Source organism: Corylus avellana, chromosome ca5 (genome assembly GCF_901000735.1).
Source record: "Corylus avellana chromosome ca5, CavTom2PMs-1.0".
In the NCBI taxonomy this organism is placed as follows: domain Eukaryota; kingdom Viridiplantae; phylum Streptophyta; class Magnoliopsida; order Fagales; family Betulaceae; genus Corylus; species Corylus avellana.
Genome location: NC_081545.1, coordinates 10773662 through 10798251, shown reverse-complemented (window position 1 = coordinate 10798251; position 24590 = coordinate 10773662). Strand labels below are relative to the sequence as shown.

Below are 24590 nucleotides of genomic sequence, written 5' to 3'. Positions count from 1 at the left end.
AGCTCGAAGACCAACTGAAGCTGCGCACAGCTTCAGTTTCTCAATAGTCACTCCTTTTGTCAGCATGTCTGTCGGATTCTCAGTTCCACGAATCTTCTCAAGTAGCAATTGTTCACTTTCAAGAAGAGATCGAATGAAGTGATACCTCAACTGTATATGCTTTGTTCTTGAATGATACGCTGGGTTCTTCGCAAGAAAAATGGCACTCTGACTATCACTGTGTAGAACGCCCTTCTCATTCTTCTTTCCCAACTCATCCAAAAAACCTTGTAGCCAAACCATCTCCTTTCCAGCTTCTGTCACGGCTACATACTCCGCCTCTGTAGTGGAAAGGGCTACAATTTTCTGTAACCTTGAGGTCCAACACACAGCAGTACCTCCTAGAGTATATACAAACCCTGTAGTACTTTTCCTGCTATCAACATCACCCGCTAGATCAGCATCCACGTAGCCCTGCAGCTTCAATTCTGCACCTGTGAAGCAAAGGGACATATCTGAAGTTCCTCTCAGATATCGCAAAATCCACTTGACTGCCTCCCAATGCTGCTTCCCTGGATTACTCATGTACCTGCTCACAACTCCCACTGCATGTGCAATATCCGGTCTAGTACAGACCATTGCATACATCAGACTTCCGATAGCTGAGGCATAAGGTACCTTGCTCATGTATGCTTTCTCTTGATCCGTCTTCGGTGACTGATCCTTGGTTAGTCTAAAGTGACTCCCCAAGGGTGTGCTCACTGACTTAGCTTCATTCATGCTAAATCTGCTAAGAATCTTCTTCACATATTCTGTCTGTGAAATCTTCAGTGTACTATTGGCCCTGTCCCTGATGATTCTCATCCCAAGGATTTGTTTAGCAGCACCCAAATCCTTCATTGCAAACTGCTTTGATAGCTGGTTCTTCAACTTGTTGATGTCTTCCATACTGGCCCCTGCAATGAGCATATCATCTACGTACAAAAGTAGAATAATGTAAGAGTTCTTAAGACTCTTGACATAGCAGCAATGATCTGCATTGGATCTTGTGAACCCAGTACTGCACATGAAACTGTCAAACTTCTTGTACCATTGTCTTGGAGCTTGTTTCAGACCATACAAGCTTTTTCTTAATTTGCACACTAAACTCTCCTTCCCCTGCATTGCAAATCCCTGTGGCTGCTGCATATAAATTTCTTCCTCTAACTCACCATGAAGGAACGCTGTCTTCACATCTAGCTGCTCTAGATGTAAGTTCTCCGCCGCCACAATGCTCAGCACAATTCTGATGGTTGTCATCTTCACCACCGGAGAGAATATGTCTGTGTAGTCAATTCCTTCTTTCTGCTGGAATCCCTTGACTACTAATCTTGCCTTGTAGCGTTTGCTACCATCATGTTCACCCTTTATTCTGAACACCCATTTGTTGTGTAAAGCCTTTTTACCTGCTGGCAACTCAGTCAGCTCCCAGGTCTGGTTAGTCAATAATGAATCCATCTCATCCTTCATGGCTAACTCCCACTTGATTGAATCTTCAACCTCCAAGGCTTCAACAAACGTCTCTGGCTCACCACCATCCGTCAACAAAATATGAAATAGGGAGGGTGAAAAACGCTGTGGAGATCTAATGGTTCTAGTAGATCTACGGACAGCCACTGTTGGTGTACCCTGTTCAGTCTCTTGATCTACTGTTTCTTCAACTTCTAGACCATCTTCAGTTTCTGAATCCTTATCAACTTCTGAATTCCTTCTCTGAGCTGCACCTTTAGAAATTCCATCTAGGTTGATAAATTCAGGCTTCCCAGCCTCTGACTCTGTACTTACTGGTTCTGCACTTAAATTATTCTTATACACAGCCATTTTATTAAAAGTAACATTTCTACTTCTAATGATCTTCCGATTTTGATCATCCCAAAACCTATACCCGAATGCCTCATCCCCATAGCCAATGAAATAACATTTTCTAGACTTAGCATCTAGCTTGCTACGAGCATCAGATTCAATATAGACATACGAAACACAACCAAAAACTTTCAAGTGAGAAAGATTTACCTCCTTTCCACTCCAAACTTCTTCAAGTAGTCTGCGGCCCAAAGGAACTGATGGTCCTCTGTTTATCAAGTAAGCAGCAGTGCTTACTGCATCCGCCCAGAAAGTTTTCGGTAGTCCAGCATGCAACCTCATACTTCTTGCACGCTCATTGAGGGTCCTGTTCATGCGCTCAGCCACGCCATTCTGTTGTGGTGTCCCTGGGATAGTCTTTTCCATTCTAATCCCATTCACTGCACAAAACTGTTTGAAACCCCCGTCTTCGTATTCTCCCCCATTGTCTGATCTTAGACATTTCAATTTCAGACCAGTTTCTGTCTCTACCATGACCTTCCACTTCTTAAAAACTTCAAATACATCAGATTTAAGCTTTAAGAAGTAAACCCATACCTTCCTGCTTGAGTCATCAATAAATGTGATATAATACCGCGAGCCTCCAAGAGATGCCACTGGTGCGGGACCTCACAAATCTGTGTGTACCAACTCCAGCTTTCCCGGCTTTGGTGTTCTGCCAACCTTCGCGAAACTCACCTTCTTCTGCTTTCCTAGGATGCAGCCTTCACACAAATCAGACTTAACTGACTTCAGCTCCGGTAGTTTCCCCTTTGACAAAAGTACCTTCATCCCTTTCTCGCTCATGTGCCCAAGCCTTAGGTGCCATAATTTTGAGTTAGCACCCGTATCTGCAACAGCAATTGTATCCCTGCTATTCGTCGTCATATAGAGAGTACCCGCCTTATGACCACGAGCCAAAATCCTGGCTCCCTTGCTAACCTTCCACTTTCCACCGTGGAAATGAATTGAATGCCCTTCATCATCAAGCTGTCCTACTGAAATCAGGTTCTTTTTCAGCTCTGGGATATGCCTGACATTTTGCAGCTTCCATACCGAGTCACTGTGGACTCTAATGCGAACATTGCCTATACCCACAACATCCAGCGCCGTTCCGTTAGCCAAGAACACCTTCCCAAAATCTCCAGCAACATAATTTTCGAGAACTTCACGGATCGGTGTAGTGTGAAAAGAAGCTCCTGAGTCCAAGACCCAAGAATCAAGAGAACTGTCAACAGATAGAAGTAGGGCATCGTGCACTTCTTCTGTTGCCACGACATTTGCGGCATCATTTTCGGTCTTCTTCTTCAGCTCTCTGCAGTTCTTCTTGAAGTGGCCTGTCTTGCCACAGTTCCAACACTCAGGTTGTCGTCCAAACCTGGATTTGCTCCTACCCTTCCTGGACTTAGATCTGCCCCTCACAGAGTTTCTGTCTTGTCTTCTGCCCCGAGTCTCGAGGTTTAAAGCAGCACCAGAACAAGAGGCTTCACCCGCATCTCTTCTGCGAACCTCTTCACTGAGAATCAAATCCCTGACGTCTTCATAGCTCAGTTTACTCTTTCCTACAGAGTTACTCACAGCCATCCTCACTGCTTCCCAGCTATTTGGCAAAGATGCCAAGACGATCAACGCACGAACCTCATCATCAAAATTAATTTCCACCGAGGACAATTGATTTGTGATGGTGTTGAACTCATTGAGATGATGTGCCACCGAAGCTCCTTCCGCCATCTTTAGGTTGAACAATTTCTTCATCAGATGCACCTTGTTGTTAGCCGACGGCTTCTCGTACATGCTTGACAAAGCCTTCATTAGACCTGCTGTGGTCTTTTCTTTTACAAAGTTGTGTGCAACTGATTTTGACAGAGATAACCTGATAACTGCTAGGGCTTTACGATCAAGCAGAGCCCACTCGCTATCATACATGTCGTCGGGTTGTTCTTCCAGAAGAGGTTGATGAAGATCCTTCCCATAAAGAATATCTTCAATCTGTACCTTCCAATACCCAAAATCTTTGCCGTCGAATTTCTCGATTCCCATCTTTCCTTCTTCACCTGCCATCGCTCCCACTCGAACCAACAGCTCTGATACCAGTTGTTAGGAAATTAATCCTATTTCCCAAGACCCGTGAGATGCGAAAAATAAGAAGAATGCGGAATAACAAAGATTAGGCAATCAAATCACACACGACACAAAGATTTAAGTGGTTCGGCTTAACAAGCCTACATCCACTGGCGGAGACGACCCAGAGAAAATTCACTATCAAAAGATGAGTACAAGAGAGTAACAGGGTGAGAAAACCACTCAAACCCAAAGCCCCAAATACACCCAATTCTCACTTTGCCCAAAGGAGAATAATAACAAAAGGGGAAAAGAAAACACTCTCTTTCTTGCTCTCACTTTTTCTCTCTATTATTGGCTCACCAAAACACAAAGCAAATATTACTTTGTTTTTCTCTTGTGTTTATGTGCTGTGGACACCCCTTTATATAGGACATAAAAGTTGGCTAAGCAAGGCTCCTCCAATTCCAAATTGTAGAAGGACTTCAAGTCCAAGTCATGCTCTAAAAGGAAAACCAATTCCAAGAGCAACTAGGAATACAAAACTTGAGCCAAAAGGATCCTCTTTTAATGATGCTGGGTCCCACCAACTTTATGGTGAAAGTCACAAAACTCCAACACGTGGAGGGGTTGTTACACGGAATGTATTCATGATATTCTTATGGAGGAGTGTTCTACTCCTTCCTCCGATTGATTCAATAAAGCGATCATGATATTATCTTCAAGAAAAAAAAAAAAAAAGGTACGGGGTGTTCGGACAAGGTAAGTGCATGTCGGGACAGGGCCTTGCGAGCAAGCAAAAGCATGCTTGCTGGAATTGGTGTCCGGACAGCCTAGCAGCATATTCGGACACCCCCTACAGAGGAGTGTAATTGGACATTCCGTCAGTCCTTGATCAACATCTTTGATTGATAAGTGTTTGTGGTCCGATTGAGTTGAAACTTTGCGAGGACGTTCATGACACATGAATCCACATTATGAATGGAGGAGATTGGATTTTGAGCATTCTATATCAATGTTTGAGCCCGTGGACAGTAACCTTTACATTTTGAAACCGAATTAAGCCAACAAAAATAGTAACAGATTCAAAAGGTTGCTAGTATTATAGCAGTTAGTGAATGAACCGGTATGTGTTTTTCACCAGATGGAGCCTGTAAGGCTGCAAGACTTGGTAAGTTATCGATTTTTTATTTGTCCACTTAATTTGCACGTTTAGAAATTTAGCCAAATCCGACCACTTCAATTAATGGAACAGTGCAGTTCTATTGTTCTAATGTAGCTTTCTCCCACCTTTTATAACAAAAAATATTACTTAAACAAGAATATATATATATATAAAAGAGCCACGAACCCTGTCGTTTAGTTAAATTCCAGGGAAGTCTTCCAATAACACCATGATAAATTCCTCCAACGACCAGGTTTGAGCAGAAATATAATTAACAATATTCTGTCATGATGTTTCATACGCGGAATGTTTTTTACACTTTAGGTTGAATTTTTATTTGATGAATAATATTGATGAGTCATTCACCCTGTTATGTCATTAAAAAACTTCAGATATTTTCATCCTTTTTTGTTTTTTTGTATTGTGATTGTGCTCAATTATTTATATATGTTACATTGTTACTGCATGTTTCTGCCTGCTGTTGTTAATCTGTTCTACACGCAACCACTCAGTCAATTCATGATGTTTCGATTAAGAAATATTTTGTTTATAAATTCAGAAGTTCATAGTTTAATGATTTGATATTTCAAAATGCAGTTGACCCATTCAGGAACAACTTAATGATTTAAAATCATCCTAAGGTCGTACTATATTTTATTGTTCCTTGTGTGAGTAACAAATACTTTCTAACTCCAACCTATAAAATCGGAATAGTAAGAATCTTCTATATATATATATATATATATATATATATAAATATTTGTTATTTATCTTTCACCTATTTCTTACCTATCTCCATATAAGAATTGACAAATCTATCAGTGAATATGTGGGACTACATATAGGTCTCACATATTCAATCATAGATTTACCAAAAAGATGAATAAGAAATGGATATATAAGAGATTGTATGATTTTATTATTTTGGTTGATTTAGAGAGCACACTGAAATTGTTTCTGTTTTGGGATTTGTTTTATATTTAATTTTTGAAAAATAAAAACTTATTTTATTTTATTTTTAAATTTTTTCACGACCTTAGCGGCGAACCCATATGTTGCCGCTATTGATAGATCATTAGTGGCGACCAAAGTATCACTGCTAATTAATGATCATTGCTAGAAGTGTTTCCACTAGGGATAGATCATTAATTAGCAGCGATAGAAGTTTCGTTGCTAGATGTGTCGTCGCTAGTAATAGATCATCAACTGTTACATATGGTTTCAGTTCTATAGTTTTTAGAGGTGATATTTCTTGTTGCTGTTGAGTGATGATTAGCAGCGACCCAACAAGTAGTTGCTACTGATCATTAGCCACGCACCATCAGTTGTGACCACATTTGCAGTGATATGTCGCCGCTATTGAAAAATTGTGGCGATAAAGTGCTCATTAGCATAATAGTAGTGACAAGTACTAGTCGCTACTAATGAGCAAGTTTCTTGTAGTGTATTAGCATCTGGCATTAGCATTGGGGGCGTTCTAAGTCAAGAGAGGTGTCCGATCACCTTTTTCAGTGAAATGTAATTGGGTTCCAAAAGAACTATTCCATCTGTTAAGGGTGACATGAACCCATCTATTTGCTAGTGGGCCCGTGAGGTGGCTTCTCCTAGTTGGCTTTGTAGTAGGAGTATTGTTTCACCGACTCTTTCTCCAAGTCCTCCTAGGTGTAGGAGTTTGAGATTGACTTGGAGAAGGTTTTAGTCCACCTTGCTTTTGGATTTCCTTTGACCGACTTTGAGCCTTATAAAAGGCATGCTTCAGCTTGGTTTTAATGTGTGCCAAGCCAAATAGCTTTGTGTGTGCCAAAAACCTGAAGCACCAAAGGGAAGAGAAAAAAGAGAGAATTTGAGAGAAGGAGGTACAAGGGCAGCAAGAGTGTTTTCTTCTTGGTGGTTTTTTGGAGGAGCCAAAAACAAGTGATTAGAAGAAAAAGGGTGCTGCAGAGTGAGAGAAGAAAATAGAGATCAACCGCCATCTGTTCCAGCAAAAGAAGAGTTTGTACATCTGTCTTTTGTATTCTATTTTATGAATAATCTCTCTTGTGTGATAGTGAGATTTTGGTGTATTGGGGCTTTGGGATCTGAGTGATTTTCTCTCTACTATTTTTGTACTCCATCTTTTGATAGTGGATTTTCTCCGGGTCGTCTCCGCCAGTGGATGTAGGCTTGTTAAGCCGAACCACTTAAATCTTTGTGTCGTGTGTGATTGCTTATCTTTGTTATTCCGCATTCTTCTTATTTTTCGCATCTCACGGGTCTTGGAAAATAGGATTAATTTCCTAACAACTGGTATCAGAGTTGCTGGTTCGAGTGGGAGCGATGGCAGGTGAAGAAGGAAAGATGGGAATCGAGAAATTCGACGGCAAAGATTTTGGGTTTTGGAAGGTACAGATTGAAGATATTCTTTATGGCAAGGATCTTCATCAACCTCTTTTGGAAGAACAACCCGACGACATGGATGATAGCGAGTGGGCTCTGCTTGATCGTAAAGCCCTAGCAGTTATCAGGTTATCACTGTCAAAATCAGTTGCAGACAACGTTGTAAAGGAGAAGACAGCAGCAGGTCTAATGACGGCTTTGTCAAGCATGTATGAGAAGCCGTCGGCTAACAACAAGGTGCATCTAATGAAGAAATTGTTCAACCTAAAGATGGCGGAAGGAGCTTCGGTGGCACATCATCTCAATGAGTTCAACACCATCACAAATCAATTGTCCTCGGTAGAAATTAATTTTGATGATGAGGTTCGCGTGTTGATCGTCTTGGCATCTTTGCCAAATAGCTGGGAAGCAGTGAGGATGGCTGTGAGTAACTCTGTAGGAAAGAGTAAACTAAGATATGAAGACGTCAGAGATTTGATTCTCAGTGAAGAGGTTCGCAGAAAAGATGCGGGTGAAGCCTCTTGTTCTGGTGCTGCTTTAAACCTCGAGACTCGGGGTAGAGGACAAGATAGAAACTCTGGTCAAGGCAGATCAAATTCCAGAAAAGGGAGAAGCAAATTCAGATTCGGCCAACAACCTGAGTGTTGGAACTGTGGCAAGACTGGTTACTACAAGAAGAATTGCAGGGAACTGCAGAAGGAGACTGAGAATGATTATGTAGATGTATATGATGCCCTACTTCTATTTGTTGATAGTCCCCTTGATTCTTGGGTCTTAGACTCAGGAGTATCTTTTCATACGACAGCGATCCGTGAAATTCTCGTGAACTATGTTGGTGGAGATTTCGGGAAGGTGTATTTGGCTGACGGAATGGCGCTGGATGTTGTGGGCCTAGGCGATGTTCGCATTAGAGTTCACAGTGACTCGGTATGGAAGCTACAGAAGGTCAGGCATGTTCTGGAGCTGAAAAAAAATCTGATTTTAGTGGGGCAGCTTGATGAGGAAGGGCATTCAATTCATTTCCACGGTGGAAAGTGGAAGGTCAGCAAGGGAGCTAGGATTTTGGCTCATGGTCATAAGACGGGTACTCTCTATATGACGACGAACAGCAAGGATACAGTTGCTGTTGCAGATACGGATGCTGACTCAAAACTATGGCACCTAAGGCTTGGGCACATGAGTGAGAAAGAGATGAAGGTACTTATGTCAAAAGGGAAACTACTGGGGTTAAAGTCAGTTGAGTCTGATTTGTGTAAAGGCTGCATCCTAGGGAAGCAGAAGAAGGTGAGTTTCACGGAAGTTGGCAAATCACCTAAGCTTGGAAAACTGGAGCTGGTACACACGGATTTGTGGGGTCCCGCACCAGTGGCATCTCTTGGAGGCTCGCGGTATTACATCACATTTATTGATGACTCAAGTAGGAAGGTATGTGTTTATTTCTTGAAAACTAAATCTGATGTATTTGAGACTTTTAAGAAATGGAAGGCCATGGTTGAGACTGAAACGGGCTTGAAGCTCAAGCGTTTGAGATCAGACAATGGAGGAGAATACGAAGACATGGGGTCTAAACAGTTTTGTGCAGTGAATGAGATTAGAATGGAGAAAACTATCCCAGGAACGCCGTAGTAGAATGGCGTGGCTGAATGCATGAACAAGACTCTTAATGAGCGTCCCAGGAGTATGAGATTGCATGCTGGGTTACCAAAGACTTTCTGGGCTGATGCAGTTAGCACTGCTGCATACCTAATAAATAAGGGGTCTTCCGTTCCCCTGAGCCATAGACTACCGGAAGAAGTCTGGAGTGGAAAAGAGGTAAATCTTTCACATCTGAAAGTTTTTGGTTGTGCTTCGTATGTCCATGTTGAGTCTGATACCATGAGTAAACTAGATGGTAAATCTAGTAAGTGTTTCTTCATTGGATATGGAGATGAGGCCTTTGGTTATCGATTTTGGGATGATCAAAATCGGAAGATCATTAGAAGTCGGAATGTGACTTTTAATGAGTGTGCTATGTACAAGAATGAGTCAAGTGCAGAACCTGAAGTTACAGAGCATGAATCGAAGAAGTCTGAGTTTGTTAACTTAGATGAGCTTTCTGAAAGTACAGTGCAGAAAGAGAAACAATTCGTGGAGGTGGAGCTTGATGAACATTGTTCACTCACAGATGAATGTGATGCCAAAGAATCTTCAAGAGAGTTACAGCACCGGGAAGAGTCTTATTCTTTAGTAAGAGGCAAAGAGAAACGTGATCAAAAAGCAACAAAGAGGTATGGCTTTGAGGATCTGGTATCTTTTGCTCTGACAGTTAGTAGTGGAGATCCATCGTCTATTCAAGATGGTATGCCGAAAAAGGTGGAGTCACTACAGAGTGGTAAAGCTTGGGAATTGACAGAATTACCCAAGGGAAAGAAGGCTAAAGGGTGCAGATGGGTCTACAAGAAGAAAGAGTCATCAGATAAAGCTGTATGGTTGACGGGGTTGATAGGGAGGCATGATGTAATGTCTAAATCAGGTCCTACACTCAAGATCAAGAGGCCCTTGGACCTGAGGGACACTTGTGAAGTGTGATTGCCCTTGGGGGCTGAGGCGGAGACATCCGAAGGAGACACGTTTTGTTAGACTTGATGGGATTCAAGTCAAGGTGGAGATTGTTAAGGGTGACATGAACCCATCTATTTGCTAGTGGGCCCGTGAGGTGGCTTCTCCTAGTTGGCTTTGTAGTAGGAGTATTGTTTCACCGACTCTTTCTCCAAGTCCTCCTAGGTGTAGGAGTTTGAGATTGACTTGGAGAAGGTTTTAGTCCACCTTGCTTTTGGATTTCCTTTGACCGACTTTGAGCCTTATAAAAGGCATGCTTCAGCTTGGTTTTAATGTGTGCCAAGCCAAATAGCTTTGTGTGTGCAAAAACGTGAAGCACCAAAGAGAGGAGAAAAAAGAGAAAAAAAGTGAGAGTAAGAAAGAGAGTGTTTTTCCCTTTTTTGTTATTATTCTCCTTTGGGTAAAGTGAGAATTGGGTGTATTTGGGGCTTTGGGTTTGAGTGGTTTTCTCACCCTATTACTCTCTTGTACTCATCTTTTGATAGTGAATTTTCTTCGGGTCGTCTCCGCCAGTGGATGTAGGCTTGTTAAGCCGAACCACTTAAATCTTTGTGTCGTGTGTGATTGCCTAATCTTTGTTATTCCGCATTCTTCTTATTTTTCGCATCTCACGGGTCATGGGAAATAGGATTAATTTCCTAACACAATCCTACTACAAACACATTTCTAAGGCAAGGATACTGCGGAAATACGACTACTTTTCTTATAGCATGTTTGAAATTGTATTTGAGAAATAGATTTTTTAAGTCCAAAAACACTTTTTGAACCTTTAAAAGTTCTTTCAAGTTTTTTTACCAAATGATATTTTTTTAAAAAAAAAATTTCAAACGGACTTTTTGAGTGTTAAAGTATTTTTAAGCCCTTCAAACGTCTACCCAATCAGACCCTTAATGTTACCAGATAATTGACTCATTTGGCTGACTCCAGCTACTTTTTTTCCCATTTTGGTTTGCAGAAGCTTCACTCGTGTTGCTCAAGAGAATTGCAAAGTAAGCCAAATCTCTCTCTCTCTCTCTTTGACCCTTTGATGAATGTTCCCAGTTGGAAATTGACTCAAATTGTTTTGAGCTTTCTACAGACTCCCAATTTGAAGTTGGAGTTCCTGGGCTGTTATCTGGCAGAGTTGAGCTTGTTGGATTACGAGTGTCTGCAATTTGTACCTTCCTTGGTGGCTGCATCAGTCATTTTTCTTGCAAAATTCATGATCCAACCCAAGATGCATCCTTGGGTAAGAGCTCGATTACTGACACTTACTGGTAGTGTAAATTTTATTTGGAAAGTACTTACAAGTATGCTTTTTACAGTGCCCTACATTGCAAAAATATTCTAGATATAAAGCAGGTGATTTAAAGGAATGTGTTCTTATCATACATGACTTGTATCTTGGTAGAAGAGGAGGTTCTTTTCAAGCTATAAGTAAGAAATACAAGAAGCATGAGGTACTTATGGCTAAACATTTTGTAAATGAAGTGGATATAAATTTTTATGGAAATCTGCACAAAACCTTCGTGAACTTTTATGCATTTTGAAAGTACCATCGAAGTTCTAAAAACTCTCAATTAAGGGTATCGAACTTTCAATTTCTTTCAATTACTCAATTTCGTTAGAATTTTCCGTTAAATTTGGTCAAAATTCCCAAAATTCCCCTATTTTTTATTAGAAAAAAAATTAAAAATTAAAAAGATTCAGGCATTTATTTTATTTATAAAAAAACATCTTTGCAATTTTTTTTAATAAAAAATTGGTATTTTGGAAATTTTTACAAAATTTAAATGGAAAATCTTAATGGAATTAGGTAATTGAAAGAAATTGAAAGTTTGATTCCCTTAATTGAGAGTTTTTAAATTTTGAGGGGTAATGTCCAAACGAATGGAAGTTAGGGGAATTTTGTGAAATTTCCCTTATAAATTTTTACTTTGTTGAAACTGTAGTCTAATTTCACAGTTATTTTCTTGGGAACAGTTCAAATGTGTGGCAACCATGCCTTCTCCAGAAATACCAACTTCTTACTTTGAAGATGTATAAGAATGACAGATTGGACTTGGGTTTAATTATGGATATCCTATTAGTAAAAGATTTGGGTGTGGGATGGAAATGGTTAACTGCACTGGCTAATGTTGATTGATGGATGGGTCCTGTGGGAGTATATTACTTCTCATGAAGACAGACAACGTGGTTGCAGTGGTACCAGGTTTTGGGATGGCTAAATTTCTGGTGGAGAGGATGGGCCACATTCTAAATGGTTAAGCCTTTGGTTGATTATATGAAAAGTGTTATGATAATACAAGACGAGGAATATGTCATGTCGACAATTACCTATTTTAATTAAGAGTTTGAGTATGTAGCACTAGGTGCAGTGTTTTATGGCAATAAGTCTCTATTGCCTTAGTTATTTAAAAGTATGGGTTTATAGTTTATCTCATAATAATGTTAGTAGGTTATCTTCAAGCAATTGTTGGAGTTTATCTCCATGTTAGAGTTAGAGTTTATCTCCAAGTCTTCTACTTTGATTCATGTAATGGTTGAGTTCTATATTTAAAGGGTGATCAATTAGTAAAGAAAAAACATAATTAATCCTAAGCTTTGAGTTTAAAAAAGGGTTTTAGATTTTCTCAAAATCTAAAAGGTTTAGGTTCTTTCATAAATTATTCACGTAACAAAAAGTTGCTCATTTATGTCTTGGTTATATGAAGCATAGTAATAATAATAGGAGAAATGCGACACAGTACTCCTACTCTCACAATCTAATTGTGGTTTTTAGTATCACGTCAAAAAAGTGTACATTTGTGTAGTACTTCTCTAGTACTATTTGGGTTTATGCCCTAAAAACTAATTTATGTTGTATGACGTTTTAGTTTATTAAATAAAATTGTTTATTTGCTAAATTATTTCAAGAACATTGGGCATATTACCATATATGTGTCTATAATATTCATGTATGTCCTTGAGATGTATTGAATATGACTTAAGTGTGAGTCATGAGAGTATCACAAATAAGATCTAAGTCATAAACTTTGTAACTTATAAATTATAGTTTGTACTTGGTATGAAATTATACATTCCATTTTGTAAGAGTATATAACATATAAATTGTAGTTCAAATGAACTGGAGAATATTCAGTTAGTTATAGTGCAGAGATATTTTTGTTTTGAGATAAAAATACTCATCCACTATAACTAACTGGACAGTTCAAATGAAATGGAGATGATTCTAATTCGAGATAAATATACTTCGGCCCCCTCAACTAACAACCATTTTTAATTTTGCCCTATGAACTGACAAGTGTAATACTTAGATACATCAAACTATCATTTTATTGTAATTTATTCATTCTGTTAGCATTTGACCAAAGTCTTCCCAAATTACCCTCGTTTTGATTAGTAAAAAACCAAATCTAAAGATTAACAATTATTAATTAATAAACAACTTATTTATTTATTATTATTATTTTTAAAAAGTAGAAATAGGGTTGGCTCAATGGGTTGGGGGTGGCCACGGGCCCACAATCCACCCCCTAGCCACCATTGGTTTTAGGTTTTTTTTTTTTTTTTTTCTTTAATTTTTTAACTATTATTATTTGTAAGTTTATTTTATTATTATTGGTTTTAAAGAAATGAGGAGTATTATAGGAAATTTGCAAAAAATGTAGCCAAATGCATCGCATTTGACAACTTTTCATCCAAACAGACGACAGACTTTAACAAAGTGACTCAAATACAATAAAATAGTAGTTTGATGTATCTAAGTGTCATACATGACAGTTTATAGAGCAAAATAAAAAATGATTGTTAGTTGAGGGGCAAAATATATTTTTCCGTTGTAACTATTATTAATAAGAATAACTTGAACTAACGAATACTTATAACATTGACTCTCAATCTTAAGAGGAATGTGAACTCAAAGTTGAAGTGGATGTCACATTAATACATTTAGGAGTGAATTTTTCATTGTTAAAATCTCTGTATATTGGGTGATCACATATGGTTTGTTAGAAATGGGTCTTGGGCCTAACTCAACCCAAAAGCTAGCTCAAGAGTTGAGGTTTCCCCTCACCTTATAAATGGACAATCTCCTTAATACCCAGGCAATGTGGGACTTCCAACACGCCCCCTCACGTGTGGCGGGAGGACATCCAAGCCAACACGTGCGACAATGGGTGACAGTGGGCCACAGTCAATTGGGCTAGGCTCTGATACCATGTTAGAAATGGGTCTTGGGCCTAACTCAACTCAAAAGCTAGCTCCTGAGTTGAGGTTTCCCCCTCACATTATAAATGATCCATCTCCTTAATACCCAGGCAATGTGGTACTTCCAACACGCTCCCTCACGTGTGGCGGGAGGACATCCAAGCCAACACGTGCGACAATGGGTGACGGTGGGCCACAGCCAATTAATTGGGTTAGGCTCTAATACCATGTTAGAAATGGGTCTTGGACCTAACTCAACCCAAAAGCTAGCTCAAGAGTTGAGGTTTCCCCTCACCTTATAAATGGACAATCTCCTTAATACCCAGGCAATATGGGACTTCCAACATGGTTTGTGGAAACACTACTCCTCCATAAGGAATCTATAATTCTGTCGAAATAAATCTTTGATGTAAAAGTCATTTAAAATTTAGGGCATAATTCCCAGCACCTTTTAGATGCGCAGACCTTAGTGTGAAGGAATTAAAGGTACAAATAGGCCAACACAGAATAATATTGATGCCCAGATAAGCTTTGGTGGTGATGGTGGCAAACTGAAATCAATTATTATTTATTTTTGTTGTAAAGTTTTGTACTTGATTCTCTGTTTGGCTTCTAAGAAACCTAAGGAATTCCTTTCTTCTTCTTCTTCGTCTTCATTTTTTTTTTTTTTTTTTCCCACATTAGATATCCATGATTGCTTATTTTCCTACCTTTCTTTCGTCTACCAATTGACGCAAGTGAACATTACTTACTAATTTTGAGCTGGGAATAATTGGAGAACACTCCCTGTCAATTTTGTTTGTAGAAATAACTGAGGAAATTAAAGAGAAGGACAAATATTTTAGATTTATATATTTAGAGAAAAGTCCACATTCTCTCCTTAAACCACCATATAATTAACAATGTCCCCCAAAACTTTTAATTGAGACAATGTTCCCTCAAACCACTAAAAATTGTCAATGTCACCTCAAGGAAAAACTTCACTTACCACCTCTAATTTTTTATACTTTTACAATAATTAAACTTAAAAAAATGTCAATTTAGGGTTACTACTTTTCAGAAGTTTGCAATGTCAACCTTACCGTCAAAATTCAGCGTTAAATCAAACATTTGATGAGTAAAATTTCCAAAATACCCTTAAGATGTTTATAAAAGTACAAAAAGAACCTTAAATTTGGATGGAGGTATTTTGGGGATTTTACTTCCTCCGTTAGGATTTAACGCTAAATTTGGACGGGAAAGTTGACATTGCAAACTTCTGAAAAATGGTAAACCTCAATTGACACTGAAAAAGAATTGCAGGATCCTTCAAAAAAAAAAAAAAAAAGAATTCCAGGATTTCCAACAACACTGAAGAGTTGTTATTGCAAGTATTAGGCATTGAAGTTGTAACTTTGTGCCTCTTTGGAATTGCCGAGGTTGACGAAATGACGTGGAACACATTCATGCATCATGCATGTGAGCATGTCCTAACAATTACATAAATTGTCCTCAATGGATAGCTCAATCAGTTGGGAATCATGCTTTATGAAACGAAAGTGACTAGTTCGAATCTCCCTCTCCTCCTCTTGTATGGACATGTCAAAAAAAAAAAACTACATAAACTCGTAACGAATCGAAACGACACCAATGTTGTAGGTGAGTACTGTTGCCATTTTCTTAAAATCCAGCCCAACAAAACAATCGAGGGAAGTTATTTTGTAGCAATATTTTTACATGTGTTTTGCATGGAAATAACATTTTGTTAGCATAAACCCTTCTTTAATTCCCACCACATTTCCTGCAACTTTTTCCTCTCCATCTCTCTTTCTCTGTCTCTGTAACAAATCTCCCCAATATAAAAATCCATTGAAAGAAAAAAAAGAAACCATTGGAAAAGATGACTTCTTTGAGCCATTTTCTTTTTTTGTTTCTCTTCTCCTTCTTTCTTCTAACAAGCTTGGCCTCCTCTTCCACCTCCCTTTCTAGTAAATTCTTTTTTCCATTTTCTATATAATTTTTTGACATATTCTTGATGAATTCTTGATTAATAACATAATTAATTGGTGGCCATTATTTTCTTTTGTTATGATTCTTTTTTTTTCTTTTCTTATTTATTGTTGCAGACGAAATATTTGAAATATTTGAATCAAGTGGATCCGCTGGTCGTGCCCTCCTTCAGACAAAAAAATGTACCACTTTCTATAACTATTCCTGTTTTGTTTTTCCATTTATTATGGTACTAGTAATGCAACTAATTAAAAACATGTGCGCTAATTGTTCTCAGTGGATTGAGATTCAGTCCAAAAAAAAAAACAGATGGGTTGTGAATATTAGGGTGGCCGAACCTTAAAACATGTTGACAAATACTTGAAATATAAAAGAAGGATAATGAATACGTTTTGTTCTTGAATTATTAAAATTTAAAGTTTGGATTTTAAAAATTTCACATGCCATGCAATTGGATCCTATGTTTATTTACATGGTTTCATTTTGATAGTTGACTTACACCTTTTATTGAATTGACGTGAGAATTTTCTTTTATGATATGTAACCATTTAAAGAAAGAAAAGTACACGCATCTATTTGACCTTGGTCAATGCTTTATCTTGCTAAAGTATTAATTAATGGTCTTTTTAGGTTTGTATTAGAGAGTTTAAAAAGTACTTTTAGTACTTAAAAGTCATACTGAACAAAAGCTGGCTTAGTTAGTAAAAATTTCCAAAAGTAATTTTGACTTTTACTCTAAAAATGGCTAAAATGCACTTTTGACAAAAACTTAAAAATAAAGTCTTTGCCAAAAAAACGCTTTTTGATTTAAACCTTGACTCCATTATTCAACCCCATTTAATTAAAATTGATCTGCACGTACCTATTCTTATCAGCTTAAGCTTTTGAAACAAGTGGTAATTTAACATATCTTTCATTTCTCGACCAAAAAGATTGTGATTAAGGAAACAAAAAAAAGGTATCATTTATATATTTTCATGTTTCATTCATTATGTGCAGCATGCAGCGTAGAATTTGAGTTTCAAAATTATACAATCCTCACAAGCCAGTGCAAAGGACCCCAATTCCCGCCGGTAGCTTGTTGTAACGGTTTCAAGGACTTTGCATGCCCTTTTGCGGATGCTCTTAATGACATGGCAAGTGATTGCGCCATGGTCATGTTCAACTACATCAACATATATGGAAATTACCCACCAGGCCTGTTTGCCAACATGTGTAGGGAAGGAAAGCTTGGTCTTGATTGCCCCATTGTACACGAAGCCACAAATAATACAAAACTAACATGAAATGTACGTAGTTTGACTTATGAGATAATGTGACAAGTGAACATGATTAGTATGTATATTATATATGTGAAATAGGCATTAGATATTCTAATGCCTATTTCACATTATCATGTTCTAAATTGTTTTACTGCTCCATATTATGGGATGTGGGTTTATTTACATAGCACCGGCATTTTTTCTCGGGGCTTTTCTCCCCATTATTGGTGCTTATAAATTGTTTGAAAAACGCTTAACAGAGAAAATATCACAATTTTATGCGGAATTAATGGATATTTAAATCTAAGCAAACAATCACAAAAAACAAGTAAAATCAAACACAAAGATTTTGGTGACGAAGAAGAAACCTTTTAGAAAACGTTTTAAAAGTAAAACCTCTCCGGGACAGCCACACTCAAGAAATCACTATTAAAAGATTATCCAGAGATTACAGATACTAGGAACACTTACAACCCTTTGCAAGACCTTGGCTCTGTAAGATCGACAAGCCTACAACTCGTCTCCTTGCCCATAATCTTCTTCAACGTGATTTTCCTTTACCGAACCCTTCCGATAGACTTCTTAACCGTAGATTTATCAAAGGAATAACTAAAACTCTAAGAGATTCAATTTAACACTCACCACATATGATCTCTCTTAGCACAGCCTCCGATGAACTCTCTAGGATAAAAATTTGTGCATCTCTCTTCTATAATAATGTATATATATTAGTACATCAAACCCTGGATTTGGGCTCACTAAAAACACGTTTTTGGGCATAATAAGTACGGGGTGTCCGGACAGGTTAATGGGCTGTTCGAACAGGGCCTTGCGGAGCAAAAACAGAGTTTTTAGAACTGTTGTCCGGACAGGGGGAGGGCCTGTCCGGACAGGGAATGCAAAGGGTGAAAATCAGCAATCATCAGCAATCTAGAAATTTTGTCGGTCCTTGATCAACAACTTCGATTGATAGGTGTTTGTGGTTCGATTGAGCTGAAACTTTACAGCGACATTCATGACACATGAATCTACATTGTGAATGGTGAAGATTTGATTTTAAGCATTTAATATCAATTTTTGAGCCCATAAACAGTAGCCTTTGCATTTTGGAACCGAATTGAGCCAACAAAAATACTAACAAACTCTCCCTTTTGCAATTCGGTGACAAAACCTAGCAGAATCCAAAGACAACAAAAATGTAAGATATACATGATAAACGGTTGTTGTCAATCCAATTTTCTCCCCCTTTTTGTCACAAATTGACAAAAGAATTCCTAAAACACTTCACAAAATAGTAATGGAGAAATGATTTATATTGAGCGTACCTTTAGCCTAGGGTTCGTGGCTTTCTTTTTAGGGCTGTTACCGGTTAGAGCATTCACATCTAGCTCAGTAAAATTTTAGCTAAATTTAGCCAAAATATCTTTTTTTTTTTCCTATTTTAGCTATCAACTTTTTTAAAGTACCTACATCCAGCTCAGCATTTAACTATTAACTTTTAATATTTTATTTAAAATTTTTTATTTTTTATTCTTTAGGTAGTTCTACGAGGGAGGAAAGAGAAGTTTAAATGGTTTTTAATTAGAGGGGAGAGGATGAAATGATTATTTTATTAATAAAATTATAGATTGTTGAGTTATAGTGCTCAACAAAGTTGTTGAGCACTGTAGCTCATCAGCAAACTCTTGGCTAGTTTGCTGAGCGAGATGGGGAGTGACTTTAACACTCTGGCTTAACAAAATAGCTAAAAAGCTACTTTGTTGAGTCGGATGTGAATGCTCTGAGCAAGTGTTCTCAGCAGGGAAAGTATAGGGAGGACGAGCCACCATGGGGAAAGTCGTTGATTCTTGAGGGTGCCTTTCCTTTCTAGTATCGTCTAGATGGATCTTCCCTTTACAAGGTACGAGATCTATATTGGGAAAGTAGTCAATAACTTGTGTACTAAGGTTAGCCTACCATATATGGGTACATCGGCCAAAGGTGGAGCCAGTAGCCCACGCCCAGTCTGATGATATCACTTTGAAGCCATTGAATAGTCTTTTCGAGGTCATTTGTTTGTAGAATACCCATCGACTAGTGTAGAACTTGGGAGGTCACTCAATCCTTTTCATTGATCGAGGGCTTATGGGCCAAAGGTTAAAGGGGTCTGATAGTTTGTGGGCTTGGAAAGGAGCCAAGGGCATATTAGAGAGCTAGCGGTATTACCCATCATTAGTAATAATAATAGGAAACAAGTAATAAGACTCTTAAATAAGAAATGAGTACTGAAAACACTTCGCATATTGGTTCAGATGCAACGTCTGAACATTCGAGCAAAGTTAGAACGATTCTAAGTAATCATTCTAGAACCTTTGGACCCCTTTCTAATGATCCATGAAAATGATCTAATTTGGATCTATCATTAGAATGGTATAGAAACCATTCAAATTGCGACAATTTACATGTGAAAATACTATGTCCAAAACTTAAAAAATCTTAGGAAAACATGTATAAATGCCCCTTTAAACCCCTAAAACACCCCATTTCACTCGCCCACAAACCGAGAGAGAGAGAGAGAGAAAGATATGTGAGATTTTTATGAGGTATTGGAATGAAGAAGGAAGGAGCTTCACAACCAAGGGTAAGAACAATAACCTATAACTCTTATTTTGTGCTAATCTATGTACTTAAGTATATACTTATTTATAGGTATGCTTAGAGTAGTTATATGGTAGATCAAGTTATAAATGGAGTTTTCCTCAAAGTAAAATTGTGGGGAAAATACATTTTACCCCTGAAGTACTAATGCATTTACGTTTTAGCATCCAATGTTTAAAAATAGACAATCATCCCCCTCAATCTTTTTCACGTTGGCAAAAAATACCATTCGTCCATCAAACCTGCCTATTTGGACGGAAAGCAAAACTTTCAAAAATGCCTTCATAGGGTAAAGTGTAAACATAAAAATAAAATAAAAAATAAAACAAAAAGCCTATGTAAAAAATAAAAATTAGAAAAGAAAAAAAAAAACTAGACCGAAACTTCATCAAATCCGCCTATTCAGACACATGATATGAACAAGCAGAATTCAAAACCAAAGAGTCTACGAAAGAATCTGTACCTAAGGAAACTTAAAGAACATTTGCGCTACACTACTAACCTCACTATCATTGAACTTACCATTGACCACACCGACTGAATCTATAGAACCTTTCTAATTCCTCTTATCTTCCAAGTCTTGTTTCATTAGCTTGCAAAATCTTATGTAGTGCCTTTTTTTGTGACAATAATAACAATCCACATCTTTTGCATCTAATCGAAATTCTTCACCTTGTGCCGATCATGACTAAGACCAAGATTGCTTACCTCAGCCATTCTTCCACTTAAACTTATCTCTTTCGTGTCTTGGTTCAAACCGTGCCACAAGTGCATCGGCCTAATCATTAACAAGTTTCCTCTGCATCTCATGTGACAAGAGAAATCTAATCATATTTTCAAATGCCAGAGTCTATTTCCCATACAACAATGTTGTAACCAATTGATCATAATAGAGTGCGAAGCGATGCCAACAGAAGTATCGCTTTATCTTCTTCTTCAATCTCTACTCTAAAATTCAACAACTATGTATTCAATATATTGAATTTGTTGAGGTGCTCCAGTAGATTTGTATTTTCCTTCATCTGTAAACCATATAGCTGCTTCTTCATGTATAACTTATTTGTCAATTTTTTTGCCATATACAGACTCTCCAATTTCTGTCAAATCGACTCTTCTTTTTCCTTATCAATAGCATTGTGAATGACTTCATCTAACAAATAGAGACGGATCACGCTGTAGCTTTTGCCTCCATCTCTTCCTAGTCATCATTGTCCATCTCTTCGGGTTTCTTCGCATTTCCCAATAAGGCCTTGTAGACTCATTTCTGAATCAACAATCCTTCATACTCCTTTGCAAAAGAAAGAAATTGCTTTTCCCATTGAAGCTCTCCATTCATACTTGATACTCGCCATACTTATCGTTAATTTGAATCCCGAACCGTAGTTCTAATACCACTTGTTATGCCAAAAGATAACAATTACGGTAAATAAAGCAAGACAATGACACACAAATAGCACAAAGATTTAAGTGGTTCCCTCATTGTGGGGTACGTCCACTGGTGGAGGCAGTCACGATGAAATTCACTATGAAAGATGGAGTACAAAAATATAGTGGAGAGAAAATTACTCAAAACCCAAAACCCCAATACACTAAAAGACACAAAAGAGAATACTAAAGAACAAACTTATCTTTTGTTAGAATACCTTGCTGGTCGCTCTATTTTTCTTTATTCCACATTAGCACCCTTTGTTTTTCTTTCTCGTTTTGGCTCCTCCAAAACCAAGAAAAAAAGCACACATGCAGCTCCTTTAACTATTAGACAGCAACCCACATTCTCACTATGTGGCTCTTTTTTTTTTTTTTTTTCATATCATAAAACCAAGTTGAAGTATGCCTTTTATAATGGCTCAAAGTCGGTGTTGAGGGAGATACAATTCGGTGGAGGAAAGGAATTCTTCTCCTACTACAAGTCAAACTTTGAGTTGTCTCCAAACCCAAAACAAAGAGTAATACGCAAAACCAATTCCAAATAAGAGAAGGGAATTGCATATTTTAAGTAACCCACATCAACAAAGGGGCATATCATTCGAGAAGAGTTGTTTCGCACAAATCTTGGGTGGAGAAACTAGAGAAAGAAGAGGTAGAACGTGTGGCAACATAGCAAAGAAAAATTTTGACTACGCAGAAATACAGAATTTTTTTTTAGGAGAATTCCCTCACCATTCTCAGTTAATTCGAACTGCTAAGGAGTCTATGGAAGATTTTAATGCGTAGTACAAAATGTGCAAACTATTTGAGAGCAAAACCGAAATACAAAAGTTCCAAAGTGGATGGCTCCACCTTGTGGCATGAAAAAAAAAAGAAAGAAAAAGGATTCAACTATAGACAAATCAAGGAAGATAATGGGTGTAAGAGTTATATATTGTTAGAAATCAAGAGAGGAATGTGTTGCCATCCATGTATTCCTTAAAGCATTTTATAGTTGATCCAATTGTTGCGAAAGCATATGCAACTTGGAAGGTGGTGGAATTTAGCAGAGATTTGGGTATCTTGAATTATTATAATGTTGGAGGGAAATGCTATGAAGATTGTAAATGCTTTTTGGATGGAAGAACAATCTTAAAGTTGATATTGCCAAATTAATCGAGAATGCGAAGATACTACTTAAATGCCTCTAATCATGGAGTGTGAGGCATGTTAAGAGGGACAGAAATATGGTTGCTCACAGGTTAGTGAATGTGGCAATTCATCAATCTATGGAGCAAATTTGGATGGAAGATTACCCAGTTTTTATTCATAATATTATATGTACCAAGAAAGTTATGTTATTTGATATTAATGAAAAGCTTGTAATTTTCACTCAAAAAAAGAAGTGATTTAATTCATTTTAAACCCTATTAAATGATTTGATAAAATGTTATAAGAATAGGACCTTTGGAGAAAAACCCTAGCAGAGAGCGCCGCACCCCCCTCTCTTCCCGACTCGCACCCCTTTTTTCTTTTTGCTTACTTTTTCTTTTGTTACAAGCTCAAATGCCATTTCGTCGGGTGTGCCGTCCACCATTTCTATCGTGTCTTTTTCTGAGGTTGATGGGGCTCTTGGATCGGATTGTTCAAAGCTCGATCTACATCCCTCCGTCAAACCCACCTCGACATGCACCCCTCCATTGCGCGAACCGGCCCCACCCGCTTCCAACGGCACCTACTGCTTCTGATTTCGGCAACCCCGCGACGGATCGTGTGCATGCATGTGATTTTTTGCGATATGGCCAGAATCATTCGACAACCTTCCTCCGGTGGTGTTTTGTGGGCTTTTGTGCATTTTCTTTATTTTCCCTGTATTTTCCGTTTTCCCTATATTTTGTGGTCCTGGCCTGTTTGGTTGAAGATGTGAATAATTTCCTGGCTTGCGAATCCAAGAGGATGAGTTTCAGAAGGAGGATGTTGCTACCTATGTATCAGGTTGTGTCTGTCTGGAGTAGACATGTTGTTAGAACTGAAGATTAATCATGGGTTGGCGAATTTTGATATCATAAATAGGTCTTGAAGGTCACATTGTTATGTATTTATCTATGATTTGTAACCTTGTAACTTCGACTATGATTTTCTCAGAGCTTTTGCTCTGTGATGTAAGAGCTTTATGCTTATGGTCCTTCATCAATTAATGAGAATAGAATAATTTCCCCTTAAAAAAAAAAAGAAAGATAAAATGTTATATGCTTGGACTTCTAGTAAACTTTTTTTATAAATAAAATGTTCATATTTTTGTTCCCCCAAAAAAAAAGAGAAATGCTTATTTATATTCTAGCGTACATTTTCAGTGCATGGAACATGCCAACTCAATGGAAATATACGCGAAATGAACCACAAAATACAAAGAATTATTTATTAAAAAAAAAAAAAACAAAGTGTTAATGCAAGCTGACATGGCAAGATCAAGGTTATATATCTTGGACATAAATTAGCTACAAATTGGTTTATAGTTAATTTATACAATTTAGTCTAATAAAGTGAGATGCATTTTTTTAGCATGTGAGAAACTTTTTTTTTTTTGAATAGTATATGCTTTTCACATTTTTTATAAGGGAAATCATATACAAAATTTTTAGGTCGACGCGTTTTTTTAAAAACTCTCTAGGTATTTTTTTTTGAAAATTTAGTCCCGGGGTAACTCGAAACTACAAAAAAACTCTCTACCGTCAATTTTTGTTAACTATCGTTAGTCCACTCAAAACTCACTGTTTTATCTTATTAAAATATTAATTTTTTTATTAATTTAATTTTAAAAAATTAAATCTTAAAAAAAATAAATAAATAAAAATTTGAAGGGTGGTCAGTAGTGGCGAGAAGTGTAAGCGTGGCGATCAAGAAGCCAGAGATCTTGTGGTGTTTGTCTGATTCTTCATCCAACGTGGAGGGAACGAAGATGAATAAAAATTTATGCAGCTTATAGGACAAACGCTTGAAGCAGAAGAACAGTGTGATTCACAGAACTGAATAAAGGTTGAATTGTC

General features: G+C 37.7%; 2 protein-coding genes across 2 annotated transcripts in view; both read left to right on the top strand.

Annotated features, from left to right (window-relative positions):
• Positions 1–12528, top strand: part of LOC132180549 (putative cyclin-A3-1) — a 36640-nt gene extending 24112 nt beyond the window's left edge. The window contains exons 5-8 of the mRNA XM_059593423.1: positions 11016–11049; positions 11139–11288; positions 11365–11499; positions 12023–12528. Of these exons, the coding sequence (XP_059449406.1) occupies positions 11016–11049; positions 11139–11288; positions 11365–11499; positions 12023–12085 (382 nt within the window). The 3' untranslated portion in view covers positions 12086–12528. The remainder of the gene's footprint in view (positions 1–11015; positions 11050–11138; positions 11289–11364; positions 11500–12022) is intronic.
• A 3599-nt stretch (positions 12529–16127) lies between these two features.
• On the top strand, positions 16128–17523 carry LOC132181755 (GPI-anchored protein LLG1-like). Its single transcript, XM_059594993.1, has 3 exons — positions 16128–16215; positions 16354–16419; positions 17237–17523. The coding sequence occupies exons 1-3, from the start codon at positions 16128–16130 to the stop codon at positions 17521–17523; spliced, it is 441 nt and encodes a 146-aa protein (XP_059450976.1).
• Positions 17524–24590: the final 7067 nt, after the last annotated feature.

Coding starts and splice junctions, on each gene's coding strand:
- LOC132181755 (XM_059594993.1), top strand. CDS start 16,128: ATGACTTCTTTGAGCCATTTTCTTTTTTTGTTTCTCTTCTCCTTCTTT. Junction 16,216..16,353: donor CTCTTCCACCTCCCTTTCTA/GTAAATTCTTTT, acceptor TTATTGTTGCAG/ACGAAATATTTGAAATATTT. Junction 16,420..17,236: donor CCTCCTTCAGACAAAAAAAT/GTACCACTTTCT, acceptor CATTATGTGCAG/CATGCAGCGTAGAATTTGAG.